At 45.6% G+C, this 21,544-nt stretch overlaps 1 protein-coding gene across 15 annotated transcripts in view; it reads right to left on the bottom strand.

The window, feature by feature from the left end:
• Nucleotides 1-75: 75 nt before the first annotated feature.
• MTSS1 (MTSS I-BAR domain containing 1) overlaps nt 76-21,544 on the bottom strand; it is a 145,070-nt gene continuing 123,601 nt past the window's right edge. The window contains exons 8-16 of one of the 15 annotated variants that reach the window (XM_060277626.1): nt 19,857-20,014; nt 18,971-19,078; nt 18,151-18,248; nt 15,232-15,442; nt 10,075-10,194; nt 8,302-8,502; nt 5,361-5,525; nt 4,320-4,491; nt 76-3,651 (exon numbers count right to left, since the gene is read on the bottom strand). In XM_060277626.1, the coding sequence (XP_060133609.1) occupies nt 2,966-3,651; nt 4,320-4,491; nt 5,361-5,525; nt 8,302-8,502; nt 10,075-10,194; nt 15,232-15,442; nt 18,151-18,248; nt 18,971-19,078; nt 19,857-20,014 (1,919 nt within the window). In that variant the 3' untranslated portion in view covers nt 76-2,965. The remainder of the gene's footprint in view (nt 3,652-4,319; nt 4,492-5,360; nt 5,526-8,301; nt 8,503-10,074; nt 10,195-15,231; nt 15,443-18,150; nt 18,249-18,970; nt 19,079-19,856; nt 20,015-21,544) is intronic. The other 14 variants (XM_060277627.1, XM_060277628.1, XM_035124950.2 and 11 more) reach the window with 14 other exon arrangements.

Genomic DNA, 21,544 nt, shown 5'->3' with positions numbered 1-21,544 from the left:
GAAAAAGATGTATAATTTTATTCTCGTGGCTGCAAATGTAAGGCCACAGTGTCAGGTGAATACATTGCACTGAAAGGTATAATGTTCCTTTTTTCTGAGTATCAGTTCTGTGGTTAATGCCCAGTTCATACTTTGCTATATAACACGCTGGTGTTTAAAAAGGCATAGTGGCAAAGCCTTTTATTGAAATGGGGTCATGGAGTAAGATTAGGCAACTAAAATATGAAGAGGTTTATTAGCAGGTCTTTATTTATAATATAGGCTGAAGCAATCATTACAATGTAGAAGGGTAACACAGTTAACAGCAATTTTTTATTTATAGCAATTCAGAACAAAATGCATGAGGGGAGAGGTCAACTCTCAGTACAAACTAGCAACTAAACCACAATAACTTACCATTAGAAACATCTTTTTTCTTTAAAAAACGGTGACACTGCTTTTACAATAGGCAAGGAACACACACAAACAAAAATTTAAACCCAACAGAATGATTCAAAGTGGTTTGTTACACCCTAAACATTGAATTTTGGCAACAGTTTTGATAATAAAATTTTAAACCAAGAGTAAATCCTAGTGTTCAAAGAACTAAAGAGGAGCTGCACTTCTTGAGTACAGCTGGATTTTTTAAAGAAAATGTTTTGTATGCATACCTTTTGGATCCAATCCATCAGGAATTTCTCCTGCCCAAGCCCCACAGAAACTAACAGGAATTATACAAGAGCACTGCTGAGCCCTTGTGAAATGCCAGCTGATTTCAACACAAAGCTTGGATGACCTTGACCCCCTGCATCCATTTTAGTCCAATTATTGTTTCCCCCGCCCCACCTTAGTTTAGTGAAGGGGGAAAGATCTTGAAGCATCATTTGCAGAACGCATCCGCTATTTCATCAAGATTGGGTGGGATTATTATACCAGAGGCACTACTTGTTTTAATGTATTTTTCGAAGTAATAAGGAGCTTGTTTTTCATCAGAGGAGAGCTTTATCAGTTAAAGATCATGCTTTTTTTGTCTCCTCTCTCTCTCTATTTGCGCTTCTGAAGCCATAACTTAAAAAAGTGTTAAGCAACCACAGCAGTGTAAATGTATATAGAACACGGTGACTATAACAGTTTTACAATACGTCTCACATCCAATGCAGTTATGTATTTAAAGCATAAGAGGTTATGTAGGCAAGATGGCAGCCAATAGGAGTCTCAAGAATGTCCGTGGAGGAGTAGATGTGTGAGCATACGCCCAATGAGCTCCTCCCGCTGTAGGGGCTACTTCTCCGCAACCACCAACACACAGGTCTGTTGATCCATTAATTCCGCTTGCGTTGCCCATATAGAGATAAGGCAGACGGTATTCGTTTAGACTGCAGAATGCTTTAAAAGAAAAAAGACACAACCCACAAAACTGCAGCACACCCGTGGTGCACGAGTAATGCACATTTTCTACCGACCCCATGAAATGGATTATAATCACAGCAATTTTCATGTTAAAAGAAGGAAAAAAAAACCCATCTATAAATTCATCAACAGCTTTCCTAAAATTCATTGCTAAGAAGTATTTTAAAAAAAGTCAACCCCCCATAACCCCTGTAATAAATAAAAAAAGCAAAGCTGTGTGCCCGTTCCCTCCCGCCCATTCCCCCAAAGCTTTTAGCATTTATGAAAAAGCCAACCCAAAATGTCACTTAAGAGAAGGAAAAACAGGCCCCTTACAATAAACGTTTCTCATTTCATCAGAATTCTCAGCTGGTTCCCCATCAGATCAAGTTGTTTCCTCAAAACTAGTGGGGTGTTTTGCTGTTTGTTTGTTAAGCTGCCCAGCCTGCTGAGCATAGCCAGTTTGATGAGAAGTTTTTAACTAAGAACTCCCTGGTAAATCTCCCCACCACAACCCTTTTCAAGTCTTTTTCTCTCCACTTCTTTGTTACTGTCCCCTAACAAAAGAGGGGGGGGGGCAAAATGAGACGTGAAGGGAGAAAACAAAAATTTCTTAAATCAGACCTGGCTTTAAGATGGCATGACTTGACAAAAGATGTTGCTTGTGCAGTCCTGAAGACAAGAGTGGGGTGGGGTGGAATAATACAAATTATTATTATTAAAAGGAACAGTCCACAGAGGCTCTTCTTAGGCAGGAGATCTTATGGAGCCTTGACAAATTTTAATGGGAGAGGCTAAAAGGAGGTGTTCCTAGTGTAAAGCGCCCATATACTTCCTACATAAACAAACACTGCAATCCAATATGGCTTATTCGGACGCATGTATCTTGAAGCTACCGCTAAGCTACTTTTGTGCAACAGTCAAGTCCCTCCCCTTTTCCTATCCCCTAAAGACTAGCCAATTACAGGCTCTCCCCCCCTCTCTCTCTTCCACTATATATTGCTTTAATCAATCAGCTGCTGTTTCCTGCCTTTCAAAAAAAAAGAAGTCACTGTACTTCAGCGAGGACCTGTATCTTGCCACGTCCTTCGTACATTAAAAAATAAAAGCTGGTTTTCGCATCCTTCTCATGACAAGGTGCTTTGCAAAATAAAAATAAAAATAATTCCTGATGAGAGCGAGAATGCATTACTACTACTCTCCAGTTGCCGAAGTTTAAGCTTACTTGATCTTCTTCGTATGCATGTAAAACTTTTTTTCCCTTTTGTTTTGTACAAAGTGTTTATAAAAAAGTTACACAGGATTTGGCACCTTCAAAGGGAATTAAAAGGGAAACTCAGGTTAAAAATGTGCAGGAAAAAATAATCAGCAGTATTTACAAAAAATAATAATCAGAAAGAGGCTGTGCCTTAAGCGTTTTAGTTTGCAGGTTCCCTCCCTCCTCCCACCCCCTGCTGCCCTCCATTTTAAAGAACGTTTCCAGCTGTTTTGCTAATGAGCATCCTGCAAATTCTGATTGTACAGTGGAATGGACAGACAGACGGTTTCATCAGGTAGTTCAGTCTGTTAAGCTGGTCAACTGGCAGTGGTCCAGCGTCTAGGAAATGCGGGGCGCCGAACGGTCATTTGTGGTGGTCTTCTTCAGCTTCACGCCCCGGCGAATCGCATTTAGCATGTCTTCGCCTTGCGGGGCCTCCCCGAGATTCTGGTCCCCCAACTGAGGCACCGGCTGGCATGGGGGAGCAGTCATGCTGGGGCTCTCCCTTTCAGCAGGCTCTCCTTCCCTTTCCCCGGCTGCCTGTCTCTGTTCTTCTCCAGCACTCGGCTTCTGGCTCACAGCAGGAGGGTTGGCGGATGCCTGACCGCTCCACGGCAAGGATGCACTGACTCCAACCGGGTTGCCGCCTCCGGCCTCTGGACTTCGCTCAGGGCTTTCTTCAGCCCCACTTGGCACACTCGGCAGCCCCCCTGGCATGTCTGGGACGGTTGGCGTCTTGACCGGAATCACAGGCGTCTTGATGGGTATCGGCCCTGCCCCTATGGTCCCACGCCGGACCGTCGGTTTGGTGGAAGGGGTCCGTCGGATGGTCGCCACGCCAGGAGTAACTAGCACAGGCCCAAGCGTGGTTGGGAGGCCTGCGGTGGACGCAGGGCGCTTGGCGTGAAACATGCGGCGGTACGACTGACTGATGTCGCTGTTTCTTGGAATAGTCGAAGACTTGTCGAATTCTTGCTGCTCCGGCTCTTGGTCCCCGCTGACGGAGAAATAATCGTAGTCTGAAACTGGGGGTGGAAAAAGGCAAGTCAGGAAACCACTGCTGTTCGTATCAGCCTGCTGCGAGCTTTTATTTCACTGCCGCTAACTGCAGCAGATGAGCAAAATTGGAGACATAGGAGGCTTAGTATGGTCAGAATTGAGTACAGTGGTACCTTCGTTGTCAAACTTAATCCATTCCAGGAGTCTGTTCAACTCCCAAAACCGTTTGAAAACCAAGGTGCAGCTTCCAATTGGCTGCAGGAGCTTCTTGCAGTCAAGTGGAAGCCGCGTTGGAAGTTCAGCTTCCAAAAAACGTTCGCAAACCGGAACACTTCCAGGTTTCCAGCGTTCGGGAGCCAAGCCATTCAAGAACCAAGGTACCACTGTATACATTTTCAGAGCTAATGCTAAATACATTACTCCTGGCAAATGAGCCACCATAGCCACTAGAGGCACATGGAATTTCATGTCCTGGGCTTTTTAGACTCTTCTACCCATGTCCTATCTGAAACCAAAGGGACATGTTGGTTGTCAGATGTCAAATAACGTTCTTTTCAGCTCCCCTTACTACCATCTCTTCAATGCATGATGAGCCTTTGCAAAATGCATAAAGTCTGCAGCATGCGGAAGGCTTGAGAGGTGCAGCAACTTTCTTGGCTTGGCAGTTCCAAAGAAGCAAAAGATGGACACGCACATTGCTTACCTTGCGAGGGGATGGTGTCCTCTGAGCAGCAAGGTGTGGTCGTTTGGGTGCTGTAGCCGCTGGAACACTGCAGGGAATCACGGCTGCTCCTCTGGGTGTCCAGCTGCAGCCCTCGAGTCAGAGCCAGAGCCAGCTCTTCACAGGCCTCCATCTCCTCTCCTTGCTAAAAAGACAACAGAGACCTTCCATAGTTCTAGTTACAGGTAGCTATTGGCCTGACGTAGTCGAAACAAAATTAAAAAATTCCTTCAGATAGTATCTGAAGAAGAAGAAGAGGAGGAGGAGGAGTTTGGATTTGATATCCCGCTTTATCACTACTCAAAGGAGTCTCAAAGCGGATAACAATCTCCTTTCCCTTCTCCCCCACAACAGACACCCTGTGAGGTAGGTGGGGCTCAGAGAGTTCAGAGACGTGTGGAGGAGCGAAGACTCGAACCCGGTTCCCCAGATTACGAGTCTACCGCTCTTAACCACTACACCACACTGGCATGCACATGAAAGCTCATACCAATGAAAAACTTATTAGTCTTTAAGGTGCTGCTGGAAGGCATTTTTTTATTTTGTTTCAACAGAGAGACCTTGTTAGGATTGCGGAACAGGGATAGCTCGGATGATCCCCCAAGGCCTCTTGCTATATGACCCTTTCTGCAACCCCTTCCACACAAAGCAGATTATTACAAAATTATTCCCGTTATAGATGATTAGACCAACCAAAAGTAAGTGTTCAAGCTCTGCAAGTAAGCGCAACAGTGACTCTTTCAGGAGGATGTGGGCTCTCCTTCCTTTGATTCCTTCCTTCCTTGGTTTAAGTAGAGGTTGGATTGCCATCATCTGTCATGGGTGCTTTAGCTGAGATTCCAACATTGCAGGGGGCTGGAGTAAATGACCCTTGGGTCCCTTTCCAACCCTACGATTCTATGATAAGCAGCAGGTGTCTGTGCAGCTTAGAAGACCATTGGGGCTCAGTTGGGCCCATTTGGTATTGGATGAACAGGTCTACCGGGGACACAACAAAGACCAAGAGAGTCTCACCCTTGGGGCGGCCGACACAGTCATGCTCCGAGGTCTCTGAGCTTCCTCGGTGGCCAGAGCTGGTCCACTCTGTGCTCCCCCGGCGGGGTCTCCTTCTCGTTTTTCCTTCCGGCGTTGCAAAGTATTTACCAAGGGCTGGTCATAAGGACCTGGCTTAGCCCAATCCTAGAGAAAAAAATCAGTTAGTCGAAAGTTTACGCAGATTGCATTGTCTCTGCAAAGATATATGCTGGGCTCTCCGTTTTTTATTAAAAGAAAGTCACAGTCTTAAGCTGTTGTTTTTCTGAGTTCATGTACAGCTTTGCCTTCAAATCAAGGCACAGGCCAGGTTGAATTCATTGCAGGAGCAACATCACAGCAGTGGGTCAGTGACTGGTGTAATGCTCTCAGCTTCCTAAGTGATGGCCCAAATAAAACTGGATCTGTTCTGGGGTTTCTCCCAACCCTCTAGAGCAGATGGGGGAAGAAATGCAGTAAAAGGAAGTCAACTTTGTTGGCTCCATTGCTAGGGTTTCATAAAATCTGTTTTCCTAGGCCTATTTTAATATATAGCTGGAGAAAACTCCATTTTGAGGAATAAGCTGCCAACACACAACTGGTTTATATTTTTTAAAAAAATCTGTTTTACAGCCACACTGATACAAATCCAGTGCCAGAAACATGGCATCATTTTCCTGCAACTGGGCCAATAGGCGGGAGGGGTTTGGGGGACAGGATACCAATGCAGCTGTTCAACAGAGAGGCAACAGACATTAAAAACTGTGCAGAAAACTAGAAGAATGAAACATCTGTGCTTCCTGTCCCCCTCCCCACAAATATGTAACTTCAAAAGCTACCCCAGGTAACAACCATCACGATTTTGCCATAAATAAGATAATCCAGAAAGGCCTTGAAAAAAATGTTCAGGCTAATTGTTATGGGCAAGATCAAACCTCCTTGCCCCTAATTTGTAATAAGGGAGATGTTGTAATACAAATGTCCCTGGCAAGGCAGTTGTAAGCATTACTGAGATAAATATGTGAGGAACTTTAAACATCTGAAAAGTGTCAAGGATTTGCACTAAAGGGAAGAGTACTTGCTATGGGTATCAGCCTTGCAACCAGATCTTTTTTGGAGGCAAAGCAGGATTGATATATTAAGCAGATGCAAGGGAGAGAAAAAAAACTGGCAGGCTATTTCTCTCTCTCTTTTAAGTTTTAACTTCTATGCAGGTCTGGAGATCTATTAGCAAGAGCTGAACCTCCCCAGCCTTCCTCCAATACAGTGGAACCTCGGTTTATGAACACCCGTTTACGGATTTTCGGTTTACGAACGCCGCGGACCCATCTGAAACGGATTAATTCACTTTCCATTACTTTCAATGGGAAAGTTCGCTTCAGTTTATGAACAGACTTCCGGAACCAATTACACCCATGCTTCGGGTTAAGTACGCTTCAGGTTGAGTACTCCGCGGACCCGCCTGGAACAGATTAATCCACTTTCCATTACTTTCAATGGGAAAGTTCGCTTCAGTTTATGAACGCTTCAGTTTATGAACAGACTTCCGGAACCAATTGTGTTCATAAACCGAGGTACCACTGTACACACAATGGATCTGCTCAGATCCTATCCAGTAAATATCCTGCTTCTATAAATAACATGGAGCTCCTACTTTGTGTGAATAAGTATTACCGGGTAGGTGGGGGTGCTGCTTCATATGAAAGCTTTTAAAAATCACTTTGTCAGTGAAGATTCATTTAAGGCAAAAGTACTTTTAAGTTCAAATGTAGAGTAAACTCAGCCCAGTGCTTTGTTACGTCGTTTAGATAAGGACAGCTTTTCATGCCGTATTTTGAACCCATGTAAGGATACCCAAATCCAAAAGCACATAGTTTCTGAAAGGTGCAGCTGGGTGTTAATTCACCACGTACCCCTTTAAAATAAGCAGAAACACTCCTGCTTTGGTCACTCCTGGTGTGTATTTCAGAAAGGGAAGTACACAGGTAGGCACCTTTCAAAACCAAAACAGCATGCAAGTGTCTGGGACTCATATCTGTACCCTCGTTCCCAACAGACTCTCAGGCCAGACAGACAAATAATGGGTTGCCTGGGGCACTGCAGATGCATTTCTTCCCTTCTTCCTTCCCAAGAAATGTGCTCCTTTCAAAGCAATTTAGAAACCTAGTAAATTGACTCCTTTCACACCAACTGTAAATTGGGCAAATGTAACTGATGTAGTCTTCAAGCAGGAAGACTTTATGGATGGGACCCCCATGGAGTGTGTGCACATGGTAAAAAGAATAACATAAGTTATACTAGGGAGTGATTGTCCCAGCAAGTTTTTCCGGGGGTGAAGCTGTGAACGAGAGCCAACAGGAAATGCAAGGCCCTGTTCAAGGGATCTCCCCTGGAAAAGGTATCATCAGCAACTTTAGTGTTAATTTTAACATAGGGTTAGGGACCTTCCAGTCTGTGGGCCAATCCTGGCCTGCAGGGTCAGCTTCCTAAGGAAGGGGTTTGCACGGAAAGCCCTGTTAAATGGAGGAAAAACCCTCTTGTTTTAGACGTACTTTATTAGAGGCTTTGAAGTCGCAACTTTGGGCCTTCAAAGCACCTGACACCCAACATCATTGTGAGGTCTTCCAGAAAGCACCAACGGTTAAACTAGAATCATCCTAAAGTTTCAGTGTGCTGCTGCAGAGTTCGGAAAGCTGTTGAAATGCTTGTTCAGATAACGCCAATTTCTTTCTTTTGAAGTTCTTGATTTATGGGAGTAGGAGCTAAGGGAGACTCCTTCGTAGGATCACAGAAATCGGAATAGTATTACGAGCTTTGTGGGGGGGGGGGCAAGAGATATCGACCGAGAATTAAATGAGATTCCGGAAGCAGCAACTTGCAGTAGAGTTGGGGAGTGGGAAATGGAAAGGAGAATGGGTGACAGAAACAAAAAAGAAACACAAACCTTCCAGCTAGGGATCTTAGATGATGGTAACATGCCTGGCCCAATGGTGTAATAATGAGCGCAGTCTGGAAGGAGGGTGGTGGAAGAGGAAGCCCGGGTCCATGCGTGGGAGACAGGCGGGAAATGAGGGGAAGGGCCTGCACCAACGGAAGCTAAGGATGGGCCACTGGACAAACTACAGTGATAATACCCATTAGACAACTGGAAACAAAACAAAACAAAAAGGGGGAAAAAGAGGAGAGAAATTAATATAAATAGGACAAAATATGGCGGGTGGGATACAAGGTGAATCAGGCATGCATTGCTGGGAGAGAAAGGGAGGGGGGAAATACCCCCCCCCCCGGAGATTTGAGAACTGTTTGCAACTCAACACCCCATACAGTGCTTGCTCATGCTTTGTTACTCAAATATGCATCGCCGTTCAAAAACCAAAACATCATTTTCAGGGGCTGAACAACTTTAGGCCGCTCTGCTAGAGAGGCAACCTTTGGGTGGGGGGAGGTTACCTCCCAGCGTTGGCCAGTGTTATGCATGCCGGATAAACACAATACGGAGTTTGGACGCTCTCATTTCTTGAGGGACAAACTTCAGATTCTGAAAGCAATGGGGTGCGATCTTTCCAAAGCTGTTAATACGCCTCTTGGGTTAGTCTTTTCACAGCGCATTCAAGTGAGAAGAAGCAGCAGCAGCAGCAGCAGCTCAGCCTCAGAAAATGACATGTTCTAGGAACAACATAATGAAAGGGAATGGAAGGAATCGGGGGCATTTCCAGATGAGAATGGACCCCAATTCAAAATCACTCGCGCTGGTGGAGATCGGAAATTATCTCCAAATTGTTATTTTTTTTACTTGAAAATGCTACTAAGATTTATGCATGCCAGGGGGCACCTGATTGTTAAAAGAGGATCTGGGATTGTGCATGATTGGAGGTGATGAGTAGACCACATGAAGATTTTGGCCACTCACTTTATTCGAAAATGCCAATTCCATTGCATTTGCCAAAGTGGCTCTGTTGTGGGCTAACGGTTATAAACACAGGCCTGACATGCCACAGATTGCACTGCAAAATGCCTGGCAAATGGTTTTGTGAATGCTCCAACTTGTGTTACCATCACTGCTGAACAATCTCCACTTCCAGAACGTGGCAGAGGCAGGGATTCACAAAACCAGTTACTGCACCCAAAGAGGTGACAACTGTGCGTTAAAAGCAACTGTGCGGCTAGCAGCATGAGGTAGGTTTTCCCCGCTGCTTTTATTCCATGCATTAAACTCATTCATTTGGATCATGTGCGGGGAACTTTCAGCCCTCTAGATGTTGCTAAGCTACAACTCCCCATCACCCACAAGCATGGCCAAAGACCATCAAGGGTGATGAACGATGTAGTTCAGCGCAACAGCTGGAGGTCCAAAGAGCTCCCCGTATCCAGTTTTGATCTTTTACGCCGCGGTGGTGTCCAAACTTTTTCCAAAGAGGGCCAGATTTGATGAAGTGAAGGGCCGTGAGGGCCAACCAAAGTTGTTGACCTTTTTTTTAGGATTGAAGTTGTTGAGGTTTTTTTTTTAGGATTTTGCCCCAGGAAATAAACTACCGCAGGGGCCGGATTAAACAGACCGGCAGGCCAGATTAGGCCCCCGAAACGGACTTTGGACATGCCTGCTACAGGTTTCCATTCTCATCCTCTCATTTGCACTCGTGAGAACTATTTTGGGCCTGTGTGTCTCAAAGCCCAGGGAGGATCAAAGAACATGTCTTAGAGACGAAGCCTTTTTCACCTTCTCCGTGGAGGCCCAAGCCCCCATGGTAGAGCCTGAGCTGACTGACGTGGGGGAGCTGCACTCGCTCACTGACTGGCAGGTTTCAGAGGCTTCCGAGGAGGCAGAGCTGGACGAATTCTGCTGGGTTAAAAAAATAGCGGCAACCATGACACGGCAAGGAACAGAAAAGGAGAGGAAAGACAAGCCAACAGGAGAACGAAACCCCAACAAAGCACAGAGGAACGAATACATTCACGGGGGGAGGAGGAGGAGAGAAGCAGAGTGTTAGGAGATCAGAGCAAAAAATCTGATTGTTATGAACGTAGCCGAAAGCCTTCAACGCTCGAAGTGCAAGAGGGACAAAAGCAACAGGGTCCTAAATGGCAGAGCCGTTGCTGCTTCTAAAAGGACACAAACATCTATGACGCCACGTGCCAACGTCCCTGCTGAGATTTCAGTTTCAATTGAAAGCGCTGACGCAATGGCACTTTCAGAACTGCCTCGGAGCAGTTCGGAGCACTGAAGCCACAGCTGCAGCACCACAACGCAAAGGCCCTCTGGACGCGCTTTGCCTTTGGAAGCTGGTAGCTGGGGAAATCTAGGCAGGGGTACCTATGGAAAAGCCTAAATCTGGAAACCCCATAGGGATTTGTCAAGAACAGGGCCAGCAGCGAAAGACTAGCTGCTGTGCACAGATCTTTCTTGAGAAAGTAAACCTGAATTTTCCAGGTGGACATAAACACTTTCCACGTGGATTCCTTCATGGGAAGTTGTTTGAAGCTACCCCCAATGTTTCCATACGGCCTTACTTAAAGTGAGGGATGCTGGTGCTCGGAGAGTCTACCTGCAGGGATCCTGCCCTTAGCCTCACTGCACTGTTTGTGTGTCTGTACGTATGTCTCGCCAAATCGATGTTGAGGCACCTGGAGAGTTGTGAGAATCTCAACATTGCAATGGTAACAAATTGATGGTATTTCTGCAGTGCCACGCAGAGTGGCGGGGAGCACCCCAGATCACCTAAATCCAACCTTTTCCTGGGATTCTCTGCTCTTCAGCTCAAACCTACAAACCACACATTCCAGTGCTTTTAGTTCGGCCTGGATAGCTCCGTTGGCAATAGTGTGGTGCTGATAAAGCGAGGTCCGATCCTTTGTCTGCATTGCAGGGGGCTGAAACTAGATGATTCTCAGGGTCCCTTCCAACTCTACAATTCTATGATTCTATGAGGAGCAGATGTTGCTGGACTACAGCTCCCATCATTCCTGGGCCACTGGCTGATGGGAAGTGGGGCTCCACGTCTAGGGCCACAGGTTCCCCCTCCCCCAGCCCTGCTACAGAGTGACCCACATCAGTGAGATAGCAGCGGGCTACAAAAGGCATGCACCCCCATAGAAGGTGTAGGCATGCGAGGCAATCCTTTAGCAAAGAATCGAGACAACACTGTTGCAAATCTATTAAGCATATGCAAATACAACAATCTGCTCTACTTATTCCAAGCACAGAAATTGAGGTTTCTTCACCCAGAACGGAGACTCTTTGCTTTGTGCGGGTGCACAGTATCTGTGCTTCTACGGGGGTACATCGCCCCTATCTCCCATTACAGTGCTGAAAGGCCTCACTATTACGTAAGAAGTAGGTTCTCAACACCTGCTCTGGGTGGTACCTCGGGTTATGAACTTACTTCGTTCTGGAGGTCCGTTCTTAACCTGAGGTACCGCTTTAGCTAATGGGGCCTCCTGCTGCTGTGCAATTTCTGTTCTCATCCTGGGGCAAAGTTCTTAACCGAGGTACTACTTCCGGGTTAGCAGAGTTTGTAACCCAAGGTACCACTGTACTTTGGAATGCAAGCTAGATTTTTTAAATGGACAGACCTAGATAATTTGTAACCCAATTTGTTTGTAACCCAAGGTACCACTGTACTTTGGAATGCAAGCTAGATTTTTTAAATGGACAGACCTAGATCAGAGTCACCCTTGTTTGTACGTTGTACATGCAGAGAGGTGCAGGACTGAAAGAAAAACTCATATAAACCAGGGCCTACACAAAGCAGGCCCTGTTTCTCCAACCCATATGTAACAAAATAAAGGTGGGCGGATTGCAAAAGCAAGCCCTACTCATGGAGGTGATTATAAGGGATGCAATTCAAACTACAGGCTTGTACATGAGGGCTTAAACCCACTGCCTGCTAAACTTTTACACACCAAGGACCAATTTGGATACGCACCAGGCCAAATTGCCTCTTTTCACCCTATCTCCGAGAAGTTGCAACAACTGCCTATTGCGTTCTTTTGTCCCTCAGCAACAGAGAACGGGACTCACACAAAACAGGCTGCTAAAAACACATAAAAAGCATCAACAGAGAAAGCAGAATGATGCTTTCATCTACGGCTTTATAGCAAGAATGAACATTCTGTTTTCAAACAATGACACACGGCAGCGCAAGGTAATTTATCTCTCTTGCAATTAAAAATTCCAAGATGAAAGTCCATCAGTTGGTTACAACACACAACACATTAAACAGTTTTCTGGGTTCTGCCTGCGTGAGTAGCAGGGCATTCAAGCAAGTCTCAAATATCCAGGGCACAAAAATGATCCCTTTTATCCTCACGCTGAAATGATGCTATGGAGCCCCCCCCCTCGATCAGCAGTGTGCATGTGGGGGGGGGGGGTTCCTCTATTCATTAGCACATTAAGAATGCCAATTTCCCCCCACTGAGCAACAGTTTCTTTATATTTAGAAATCCACATGGAGCTAAGGTCACATGGAGAGGTCCAACTTGTGACCAGCTCTAAAACACATAATGGTTCCAAGAATTTAGTAGATAGCTTACAACTGTGGTAGACCAAAACCCAGTTGTGTGCTGGTTCTCTTCATATAAGCTAGGTAAAGGTAAAGGGACCCCTGACCATTAGGTCCAGTCGTGACCGATTCTGGGGTTGCGCACTCATCTCGCATTATTGGCCAAGGGAGCCGGCGTACAGCTTCCAGGTCATGTGGCCAGCATGACAAAGCCGCTTCTGGCAAACCAGAGCAGCACATGGAAACGCCGTTTACCTTCCAGCTGTAGCGGTTCCTATTTATCTACTTGCATTTTGACGTGCTTTCAAACTGCTAGGTTGGCAGGAGCTGGGACCAAGCAACGGGAGCTCACCCCGTCACAGGGATTCGAACCGCCGACCTTCTGATCAGCAAGCCCTAGGCTCAGTGGTTTAACCACAGCGCCACCTGGGTCTTTTTCATATAAGCTAATGCCATGCAAAACCCACCTTGCAAAAGAAACAAAAAACAATGCATTGCACAGTAGGACAACTGATGGTCTGGGCCATTTCACACATTACGCAAAGTCCATGCCAGTTACACTGCTGGAAACAGACTCAGCTTTGGCCAATCCCTGATTAGCGTACCTGTGCGATACAGGTGTTGCTGTGCGATAAAGATGTTGCAAACATACCTGATTTGCGTTCACATTAATTCATTTTAGATCCTGGCTTAAGGTGTACACTAAAAACGTCAGCATGTGAAGTGCTCTTTAATGTGGGCCAAATGTGGACCTGTGAATCCTGTAACTAAAGTAGTTGGAATACAGTAGTTCCAAGTCTTTTCCAAGGGGTGTGTGACATAGTGCTCCCTGAAGTGTTTAGGTTCACTGGGCATGCAGGGAAAATTGCATGTCTGAATGCGACACTTTTGTTAAATATCCCAGCATCACACGCAAAGGCAGCTGTTCAGGGAGAAGGCTTCCAGCGTAGCCTTTTCCTGTCCCTGCTAACTTTGCAGCAAGAGATTTTATGACAAGCCCTAGGCGTGGCCGTGGTCCCAAAACAAGCCATTTCTGTCAGGTATCTACAGCAACGTCACATTCTACTTCCTGAACATATGAGATCTGCTCTCAGAAGTGAGGAAATACATATCCTGTAAATACGGAATTATTACCCAGGGTTTTTTTGTGCGTGTGTTTTGTTTTTCACTAATTTCACTTCAACTTAAGTTGCTGTACACCTCTTTTGTAAAGCCTGAAACTTAACGGAAGGAAGGGAAACATTTCTGGGGTAAGCTTTGGGGCATCAAATAGCTTGGGATGAGGTGGTACAAAATAGGGGAATAATACGACTGAGCCACCAGGAGGCAGCTGTCAGATCACCTGTCTCGACCATCTACTGGCCAGAACATTGACTGCAAGAATTCGCATAGCAAATGGGAGGAAGGTTCTAAACTTACGTCGCAGAATGGCAGAATCTATGGGATACTGATTAAAATTTGCATTTGGCTTTGCATCACTGGAAGCAGTTGTTTATAGCTTCTCTTGTTATCGTCAACCACAGGTAAAATTAACACTGCACCACCACCCTGTTTGAGGCCCCAAAATATCTGGAGAGCATCAGGGTGGGAAGAGAGAGCTCTAGGGAGAACATACCCTGACAGCTCGCATGTACATTTCTCTTGCTTTCCTCCGCAAGACATCATAGAAAATACGTAATCAACTCAATGTGAAAGACAAGACGGGAAGATGCAAACATCTTTCCTGTAATATGTGAAAGGGCCCCACCATTTTAGCCTTTGGCTGCAGCGGCAGGAGGCAATTGCTAGGTTTACCTCTTGGCAACTGCAAGCCAGGCTTAAGACACAATCGGAAAGTACCAGTTGTCTGCCCCAAAAAGCAGGGGTGGGGAATCTCAGGCCTGGGGGCCAAATGTGACCTTCCAGGACTCTCTATCGAGCACATTAGACTCTATCCAGGTCACACTCATTGCCATCCCCTTCACTGGTCCTATTTCACACCCTCCTTGTGTGTTTTGTGCCTGGCTAGGAGTTATCCTTGACCTCTTGCTTTTCCTGCATGGATGAAAGAGAAGGGGTCTGTAATCGTGTAGCCTATCATTTGTTGTTGTTTAGTCGTTTAGTCATGTCCAACTATCATATGATGGAAAAAATAGCATCCAATACTCAACTCTGACCACAGACACGTGGCTCCCATTAAGTCCCTTGGAAGGCAATGCGGCTCTTGGGCTGGAAAAATATTCCCCACTCCTGCAGTAGAGTAATGCAGACAACCAAATAACCCGAAGCAGAAGCCACTAAAAGCACAAGGAGCACAGAAGCCCTTGGAGATCTTGAACTTTGGTGAGAAACGGAAGGTGCTACATGCGGGGGCAGCCGCTGCTCCCTAGGCATACCTGGTTGAGGGCCTCTGGCGGCATCGGGGATGGCGACTTGGACTGGAAAGCGTCCTGGGACATGAACCCGGAGTCGTGTGAGGACACGCTGGACAGCCTCATTGGCGCTTGCTGGGGCAGGTTGGAGCTGCGGTAGCGATAGTGTGAACTGGGTGAGTGAGAGTGTGAGCCGCTTGACCGTGAGTCACTACTGTTTACACTGTTCAGACTGCTGTGAGATACAAAAGGAAGAGAGAGACGAGGGCAAAGGGGGAGGGGGGAAGAGAAACAAAAAGGGGGGAGGGGGAAGAGACCGGCACAGGACAATTAACATTCCATGGTTCTCCAGCAGGGCATGCAGCACAAAGAATAAAAATAAAACAAAAAATGGCACAACTAGCGGAAGGAAACTGGTAAGAATTGTAAGGAATTGCAGTATCCTTAGGAATCGGATGGAAAATGGCAAATCGACAGCATCGCGTGGCACTAGAATGCTGCAATGAACGAGTCAGGGGCTGTTTCTGCAAAGGAAGAAGTTCCTCCAGGAGACCAGGCAGGAAAGCAGGGGGGGGGGAGCTGGTTCCCCACCCCACCCCACCCAGGCTACCAGCATGGAACAAAACGGCTGACAACTGGGGATGAAGCTGGGATAGCCTGGGTCAAATCGAACAAAGTTTGTTGCACGAGTGGAACAACTTCTGCTTGTGCAACAGAACTTCCCTTTTCTTGCGCCACCCCAATCTGCTGCAGAGGGCTAGGGGCAACCTCGGAGCTCTTCTGAAGGGGTGGGGGCAGAGGAGGAGGAAGGGGAAGTTCTACTGTGTGAATGGAAGGTATGCAAAAGTATGGAGACTGCCGGACACAAGCCTTTATTCATTTGTAGGCTAGGGGACTTTTATGGATATATCTGCTGCATTGGATACCGATTAGGGCTGGCTCAAGGTGCCTGAGGTGATGAATCCCATCAGCACCAGGAAAAAAAGCTAACCAGCACATGGAACGTTCTACTGAGAGATTCCCTGTGCATGTTCCACTGATGTGAATGGGAGTGATAGCAAAACCACTACTGCACTCGGGTACAGAATCCCGGTACTCAATGGGGCTGGAACAGGAGAGACTTCTGGCAGACTATGCACCGTGGACTGGGCCTGCCTTGCCTCTCAACTCTGCTGATGCAAACAGTGGCCTCACTCTGCTCCTGAGGTTGCCATGTCGCTTCCTCTCATAGCACGCCCTATCGCCAGAAAAGGCACCCTCGCTTGGGGTTAAAAGTCTGCAGCAGAATTTTAAAATTTTAAGGCAGAGGAGGGGCTTCGCTGCTAATCCAAGAGGGCTGGCTACTTTCTTCTTTAAGCTTCTGCTGTTTACATAATACTATCAACTGTTGGGCTCAACCAGATGAAGGCAGCAGGAGATCTTTGATGGGGGTCTCCCAAGGATTCCCTTTAAGTGGTAAATAGAGCTGGCAATTGGCTTTGCGGGAGGCAAGAGGCTGTACGGTCCCATTGCCTGTGGAGATGATGGTCACGTGAATCCCCCACCATCTCGCCTAGTTTGCCTAGAAGACCGCTGCTGGGATTGTATGGCCAGCCATTTTCCTTGTTAAGGATATTGCATTTTGCAAAGCCTGTGCTTACCGCCGTTGATAGAAATATCTATAGATCTCCTGTCTATAGATACTATACGTACGCATGCACAGCTAGCTAGCTACGCAGGGAAATGCAAGGGGCATCTTGGTCTACCATGCCGTAGGGTGCTTCAGCTCTCCAAATTCATGTGATTTGCAAGGCAAATTTGTTAAAAATAATGACAATAATAATAATAATAGCATTTAAGGCTAAAAAGAAATGCAGGAGCAAGGAACATACAGCAGAATGTCTTCCTTTTGGTGGAGAAAAGGAGAGAATTAAGACACCTGGCAAGGAGTGAGGAAGGAGGAGGAGATGCATGCTGCCAAACTGTTTTAGCAGAGAGAAAACAGTTTTCATGGAAGAGGTCGAAGGGGGGTCTAGATGCTCGAAAGACGCAAAAATTAAAAAACAACTTTTTTAAAAACTGCATTTCAACAGTACTGAACAATAAAGTACTACCGAATAATTTTCAGTAAAGAGTTTTACTCAAACAAGTTGCAAGAGGAACGGGAGGCATCCAAGCAGTTTATGCTACTGAGAAATTAAACCTGCTGTAAGATTAAACAATCGTATAAACATTTACAACGTATGCGGGTTCATGAGACAGTGGCAAAGAATACCAGACCCCGAATCGACAATTGGATGTTCAGTGGCTGGTTTTCCTTAAAAGTTTTTTCCAGAGCCTCTTTGTATGGGTGTCATAATAACACTCAACGATTCTATTTCACTCTATCAATAACATCTCAAGAAGGAGAGGACCACAAACAGTAGACAAGTTATTATTTTGCAAAATTCAGATGCACCTCCAGATTCAACCATCTCAAAACACCATTATTTTGATGTGAGTCAAAGACTAAAAAGCTCACTGCCCACGAAGGGGTTGGGGAGAACGTTTTGTCGCAGCATGGATAGGACTATGATTTCTAGACAAGGGTCTGAGAGGTTCTTCTTTCGTCCTGCTGCTTTCGACTGCTTGCCGCCGAATCGGAACAAGCATCAATCTGCAGAAAACCTAATTAACATTTGTTCCGATTCAACAGAAAACCACATGTTTTCCTGGGGAAAGCGGCAGGACAAAAGAAAAACATGTTTAGAAATCATGGGATAAACGGCACGTGTGGCTGAGCCCTCAAAATGTGTGGACCTCACCAGTGCCTGGATGAACACTGAGTGTTCCTTAGATGCTTCAAACGTCTTAGAGGAAAGAGCAGGATCCAAGCATATAAATAAATAAAGCTTACAGAAGGGCGTTTATTAGAGTGAAACATTGGGTTCCCATAGAAACAGATCATGTGCCTTTTCTGCTTACCTGCACACACTGGATTTTCTTGACATGGTGGTACTGGGAGATGATGGAGGAGTCTGATAGGACCAGCCATAATCAGAGCCTTTCAAATCTAGAATTACCTGGAGAATCAGGAGATAGACATGCAGTTATTTACACCAGTGAATTGGTCATTGGTGGCTTCAAACTAGCTAGGTGCTGTCAGGTCAACCAATCCTATCAGGGCATCAAGTTAAGCATATCCTACTAACATCCCAGCACACTTATTTCTAACATTGCGGACTTGTTATTATCACGGTCCTTCGGTCTCTTTCTCTTTCTTGAAACACACATTTCTCAGAGCCCTCCAGACCAGCAAAACCTTTACCAAACACAACCAGTTTTATTCAAGATTCTGCCAACCATATTCCAGTGCCGCTTGCTGAAATCTAGTGAAGCTACAGTGTCACACTTCCTCAACCCAGTGCCCTCCAGATTTTGTTGGGACTACAACTCCCAACATCCCTGGCCTGTACAACCAACAGTCGTGGATGATGGGAGTTGTAGTCCAACAACATCTAGAGGGCACCAGGTTGGGAAAATATTGACACAGATGAAGGTCAAGGGCACAGTCTACTGGAAAATTCTCCCCCTGAAGCCCCCACAGCCGGCCACCCCTAGAGGAGCTAGGCAAGGATGTTACCATGTTCCTGGGCAGCTTCCAATCGTATCAATAGCACTTGCATGGGGAAGTCTTTTCAATGGGTCATTGTCCTAAGCTTTTGCACATATATGGAATTCTACCCTTTGGGAGTTGAGTAGACACAGTAAACCAAATAGATTGACCTTCCTCAGTCAAACTAACCTGCTCACTTGATGGCGGCAGCTTGTGAGGGTCCATAGTGAGGCTTTTCAGATCTTCTGAGATGGTCTGCAGGTGAGTTATTTCTCCCAGCATTGAGATTTCTTCTTCCTGGAAGATTAAAAAAAAACCCAGAAACGAAGCAGAAAATCAGCACACTGCCCGTGTTACTGAGTTCTATGGTGTATGCAATTTGGGTCAACTTCAACAAACTAGCTGCTTCATCTTACTAAGCCCAAGGCAGAAGCACCATTCACTTCTTTAAACAGACACAATTTGTAAAGGTTATTAGATACTTATGACTGAAGCTACAGAAAAGGTCAGGCTGGCAAGCAAGATGTCAACATTCCTTCATTCTTAAACCATTGAAAAAAAGCCTTCTTAGTTCTTGCCACATCACTTTCTTTTTTTATATATAATAATTTTTATTACATTTTCTGTTTTACAATTTAAAATACTCATTTAAACATCCTTAAAATATCAATAACTTCCCTTCTTCTCTTTCCATGGTTCATTTTGCCTATCATAAATCCCTGCCGTATTTTACAAGAACAACAATATTCCATTATTGCATCCATCAAAACTTATTTACACTGTTAAATTTATCTTAATGCTGCCATTGCTGCCAACATTTTCAAGTGTACATAGTTCCCTCCCCCCATATATTCAAGAAACGTTTTCCCAGTCCCCAAGCTGCACATATTCTGTCAAGTTTAAGTTGCCATTCTTCTTTAGTTGGGACCTTGCTCATTTTCCATTTTGGGGCTAACAAAACACAGGCCTGTAGTAGTAGCATCATACATAAATAACCTTTTCTGACACCAGGGAATTTCAGACTCAAAACATGCTTTGTGGAAGCAACGGGGAAAAGGCTCGAAACAAAACTCACAATCACAGGCCGCAGCATGGAAATGAATGAGCAGAATCTGCCGCGTTCCTCAATCAGGGCTTTCCTAACAGCCTGTTTCTCTGTTTCTTCAAGAAGTAGGTATTTATCATTCACATCCTGTAAGGCGCTGTCTAGCTGAGGTTGGATGTCTCCTCTACCTATTCACAACGGAGAAAAAGCAAAGGTGGTTAGAGGCCGAAGCTACTCCCAAGGAAGCCCATTTGGCTATCTCTGGGCTCACGTCAAGCATGTTCACACGGCTAGTCACTACATGCCGTTGACTCCCTTGTCGATCCACCTCAATGGGAGTGAATCTGCCTTGAATAAGCTGAATTTGCGACTTAAATCAAGGAGTCTAGCACACCTCCTTTGGGACAAAGGGGAGGGAATATTAATTTTAACAAAGGAAACACAGTTCTTCTATGTTCCAGTATTAAGAACAGGCTACACAGATGAGAAGAGGTTAAGCTTTCACAGAGCGGTCAAATATTGTATTTCATCAAATACGTAACAGAAGATGGAACAATTCAAGCTACATTGACACAGACTGGCGGTCTGCCCCACTTTTTTTCAGGGTACCCTCGGAACCGTTAGCAGCTTATTTGGGGTTCCTTTAACAAGAAGATCAGTAATGGTAGAAAAACATATCTGGCGCCATAACAGATTTATAGAATGGGGAACGTGGTTGGAGGAAGTTTTTTCTCCCTCTGATACAAGTCTAGAACCTGGAGCCGTCCAATGAAACAACAGTGGGAGATTCAGGAAAGACTAAAGGAAGCATTTTTCCACAGTGCACTGGCAGTTTATGGAATTCACTTACAGAAAGGCAGAGCAAAGGCCACCAACAAAGATGGCTTCAAACTGCCCTCTATGAATTTGCCTATCAGTGGGCCGCTAGTCATGAGGGCTGCATGTTACCCTCAGGAACAGAGGAAGCCTTCTCCGAGTACCACTTGCTGGCTGGGGCAACACAAATGGGACAGTGATGTTGTGCTCATGTCCTGCTTGTGGGCCTCCCAAGGCTACTGTGGTGCAGAGGACACGAGATTAGGTGAGCCTTTGGTCTGATCCAGCAAGGGTCTTCTGATGATGACAGCTTGCCTACCGATATTACCAATCTCCTCGTATAATATGCATTACCTAGTGCACTATTCCTTTATACAGAATAACAATAAGCCCCCCAAGGCCTGCCCAATGCATTGCATGGAATGCAGAAAGCTGCCTCACACCAGCTCACTGTTACAGGTAGGTAGCCGTGTTGGTCTGGCGTAGTCGAAACAAAATAATTTTCTTTTTCTTCCAGTAGCACCTTAGAGACCAACTAAGTTTGTCATTGGTTTGAGCTTTCGTGTGCATGCACACGTCTTCAGATACACTGAAACAGAAGTCACCAGGTGCTTATATATAGTGAGAGAGTGGGGATATATAAGAAGAAGTGTGCATGCACACGAAAGCTCATACTAATGACAAACTTAGTTGGTCTCTAAGGTGCTATTGGAAGAAAAAGGAAATTATTTTGTTTCGACCAGCTCACTGTATTTGCAGTATTGTCTGTTTCGACCGGCAGCAACTCATTTGACCAGGCATAGGCAAACTCGGCCCTCCAGATGTTTTGGGACTACAACTCCCATCACTCCTAGCTAACATGACCAGTGGTCAGGGATGATGGGAGTTGTAGTCCCAAAACA

Source organism: Zootoca vivipara, chromosome 8 (genome assembly GCF_963506605.1).
Source record: "Zootoca vivipara chromosome 8, rZooViv1.1, whole genome shotgun sequence".
NCBI classification, from domain to species: Eukaryota; Metazoa; Chordata; class Lepidosauria; order Squamata; family Lacertidae; genus Zootoca; species Zootoca vivipara.
The sequence above is the reverse complement of the archived record's forward strand: the minus strand, read 5'-3'. Positions and strand labels throughout refer to the sequence as shown.